The 3,784-nt window shown below is 39.8% G+C and overlaps 1 protein-coding gene across 1 annotated transcript; it reads right to left on the bottom strand.

Annotated features, from left to right (window-relative positions):
• Positions 1 to 432: 432 nt before the first annotated feature.
• LOC124972527 (60S ribosomal protein L21-like) lies at positions 433 to 1,000 on the bottom strand. Its single transcript, XM_047536966.1, has 2 exons — positions 843 to 1,000; positions 433 to 766 (listed from the first exon to the last, which is right to left on the bottom strand). The coding sequence occupies exons 1-2, from the start codon at positions 995 to 997 to the stop codon at positions 433 to 435; spliced, it is 489 nt and encodes a 162-aa protein (XP_047392922.1). The 5' UTR covers positions 998 to 1,000.
• Between the last annotated feature and the right edge of the window lie 2,784 nt (positions 1,001 to 3,784).

The raw sequence follows: 3,784 nt of genomic DNA, 5'->3' as shown, positions 1-3,784 counted from the left end.
CAATGCTCCTGGGACACCATCACACACAAATTTATTCCCAACCAGGACTTTTCCACATTCACCACATGATCTTTGTGATGGTGGTGGGTCTCCTAACAAAAATTTTTTATTATATCCCAACTTGGTTTTCCATTCATTCATTTGCTCAATAAATATGTATTAAGTACCTACCATTCTGGTACTATGGAAACAGTGTTGCAAAGAAACAACAAGGTCCTTGACCTCATGGATGTTGTAATCTTGGAGGGGGAAAGTAATAAATAAGTAGGTATGTAGATAGATAGATAGATAGATAGATGATAGATCTATCAATTGATCTGCAGACATTGATAGATTCCACCAAGGGAATTAATAGAATGATTTTCAAGAAAGTAATTATTTTTTTAAAGTTCACAGGCTTTTTTTTTTTAATATTTATTATGCCATTAATTCCTAGGGAATAGGTTCCAGCAGCTCAGGCTCCTTTCCATTTGTTCTCACAAAATGTGCTTCTCTGGGTGGAGCAGGCTGGCGCTTCAGCTGAACCCAGGTACCTTTCTCTTTGACTTCCTTCTTTTTCTGATCATTTTCCTTCACATGTTTCAGGAAGCTGTCTCGGTTCTTAGAGTGCTTAATATGCTCAATATGCACATTAATTCTCTTGGCAAGAATCTTGCCCTTAACTTGCTTATTCACAACAATGCCAACAGCATGCTGGGTAACATTGTAGACTTTTCCAGTTTTGCCATGATAACATTTATGGGGCATTCCTTTTGTTTTTGTTGTGCTGGGGATTTGAACCCAGGGCCTTGTGCTTGCGAGGCAAGCACTCTACCAACTGAGCTATTTCCCCAGCCCAGGACATTCCTTTTTGAATGGTACCCATTCCCTTAATGTCTACAATATCACCTTTCTTGTAGATTCGTATATATGTGGCCAAAGGAACAACTCCATGTTTTCTAAAAGGCCTAGAGAACATATAGCAGGTTTCTCTCCTCTTTCCCTTTGTGTTCGTCATTTTGGCGAATTACTGGAAGATGGCAGTTCTGGCTGAAAGGCCAAGAAAGTAATTATTAAAATTCAACTCTAGACAAAGTCATCGAGAAAATTTTCTTTTGGGGTAAGACCTAAAGGTGGAAAAGGAACAAACCCTGCAAACAACAGTTCAGGGAGAAGGCAGAGCAAGTGCCAAGGTCCAATGTTAGTAAAAGGCCTAGCTTTCAGGAACAGACAGAATAGGCTGCAGAATGGTGAGTGACTGGGCAACTGATACAAAATGAAGATACAAAGGTAAACAGAGATACTACCACCTTATTCAGAATCTTACAAGATCCTTTGCCTTTATGGCCTAGCTTCATCCATCTGTGTATCATCCACCTACAGACTGAGTCAAAGAGTTGAATAAGTCCAATGTTAGAAGAATTTCTCTGCTGTAATACCGCCTACCAGCCACATGACTGATCCACCTACTTCACCTCTGCCAATATTATCTGTCATCTCACTATATTCCTACTTCACAAACACCTACTTTCATCGCAACTCTAGTCTTAGCCTTTGCTACTTCTTTTCAAACTTCTTGCATCAAGGATATCCCTGTAGCCAGTTCACACCCCCAGGGTAACTGCAGGATGCCTAGAAAATTCCTTAGGGCACATTCTGGTGGGTCAAAGACAGAGGATAGACCTACTGGTAATAGTTGAGGGATGATGGGAAATTTGATATGGAAAGCAATGTCTGGATTGCCTCTAGGCACACATGCACTACAGAAGTTCAGGGATTATTGCTTGTGAACTTGCAAGCAATCAACTTGCAAGTTCATCAACTTGCTTGCAAGTTCATCAACTCTAGTTCTTCAATACCAACATCTTTCTTACTCCCTCCTCTTCAGTGAGCACCCAGTCCATTCTAGACATGTTTCATGCTGCACCTGACCCATAAGGATCTCATTTTCCATGGTGTCACTCCCAGATGACCTAGGATGGAAACACTTATATATGATAGAGAGAGGAGGTATGGGGCTCATGATGATAGTATGGTGAGATCTATACTGGGTCTATTGGTAGAGTAACAGTCAAAGGACTGGTCTTGGGAGTTATCATCTCTGTAAAGCAACAGACCAGGGATTATAAGACAAATGCAAGAAAATCTTGAGCTCCTCCACTTATCAGAAGGAGTCTGGTAGGGCACAGTGTCTATTCTGTGGTCTATTTTAATATTTTCAAAAGAATCGAGACAGTACTAATGTAATCTAGATAAAAAGCCACCTACATACTGGAATAGTTTTACTCCAGGCCTCTTTCTCATCCACTCTCAGGGCTCTCAACCTCTCTTGCAGATCTCACTGTTTCCATTCCCCTCAAATTAATCCCTTGATTGCTTGCTTTGGTTTAGACCCATGTGGACTGGTAACTTGATTTTGGAATGTCTTCATGGCTCTGATTTGGAATTCCCATAGGACAATGCTCCAAGCAACTTCCTTTGGATTCCATTATGTGTAATAATAATAGCAATGAAGATGAAAATGAAGTAGGAGGAGAGAAGAGATGCAGTTAATATTTTTGAACTATTAATGTCAGACATTGTGCTAAGTATTTTATATTTGTTATTTTATTTACTCCTTGAAAAATTCTACAAAATGCTTACTATTATTATTTCTATTTTATAACTGAGAAATGTGAGGCTCACTAAAATTAAGTGACTTGCCAAGATCAGACTAGTAGAAAGAGACTCCAACAAGACTCATTTAACTTCTGCAGCCATGATCTTAACCACATATCTAGCCAGGCCTTTAGCAGAGAAGGGGAGTCAGATATTTAATAGCCAATCTTAACATTGGCCCCCTCTAAATATGGCCAGACTGATAATACCCAAGGTCATGGGTACTGCATACAAGACTGCTACTGAGTCTGAATAAAGGAAACTTGTCCAAGATTGCCTTCCTCCCACTTCGGTAAACCCTCTATCCTGGACACTTTTTGGATACTTTGCATTTTGGGTTCTATTGTTTATTCAGATCCATTTTTGTTTAGTGACCTGATAGCTCAAGAGATTACTACTTCTAGTCACTAAACAGAGGTGAAAGCATTATTGCCCCAGCATCTAGCCTAGGCATATTACATGATTGTCACACACATTGCCCAAGGATACCATAATCTGCTCTTCAGAAACCAATAGAATTAAGTAGTTTGTATGACTACTTGCTGGCACCTATTGAGACTGGGATCTCTACTTCTAATGCAGTTTTTTAGTCCACGTCTTCTTCATGTTCCTAGAGCATGACTGTCATTTCTAAATTAATGACATTCACTTCCAGATGCTGTGTGAGGGCCTAGTAATGATCAATACTCTGATGGGCAAACTGATACACAGGTGGATATGGGGGAGTAGATCAAAAGACATTTTCCAGGACCAATTTATGTAAAATATGGTTAGACTTTTGATGAAATACAAAATTAGATCATGCCACTACTCTGCTTAAATTTTTCAATAGCTCACCATTGCCTACAGGGAAATGTCCAAATAAGTTAGCACAGCTCCCCAGATCTTTCATGACAGTCGCTTTCAAATGGTTTTCACTGGGATCAACAGTAGAAGCAAGATTTTACCCACTGTCTATCATTCCTCCTGCTTATCCAGGTTTCTCATGCTAGAAGCCCACAACTTATAACTACTTTCTGAAAAAATGCACTCTGTTCCTATTGTCTGTCTTTGTGAACCCTATTTTATCAGTCAGTCCTGGACACAGATCCCAAGAAGTAATTTTACTCATGGAAGTAGACCTACTTCTGGAGCCCAGGTGCCAGTC

This window comes from Sciurus carolinensis, chromosome X (assembly GCF_902686445.1).
Source record: "Sciurus carolinensis chromosome X, mSciCar1.2, whole genome shotgun sequence".
In the NCBI taxonomy this organism is placed as follows: Eukaryota; Metazoa; Chordata; class Mammalia; order Rodentia; family Sciuridae; genus Sciurus; species Sciurus carolinensis.
This window is presented reverse-complemented; position numbering and strand designations above follow the sequence as displayed.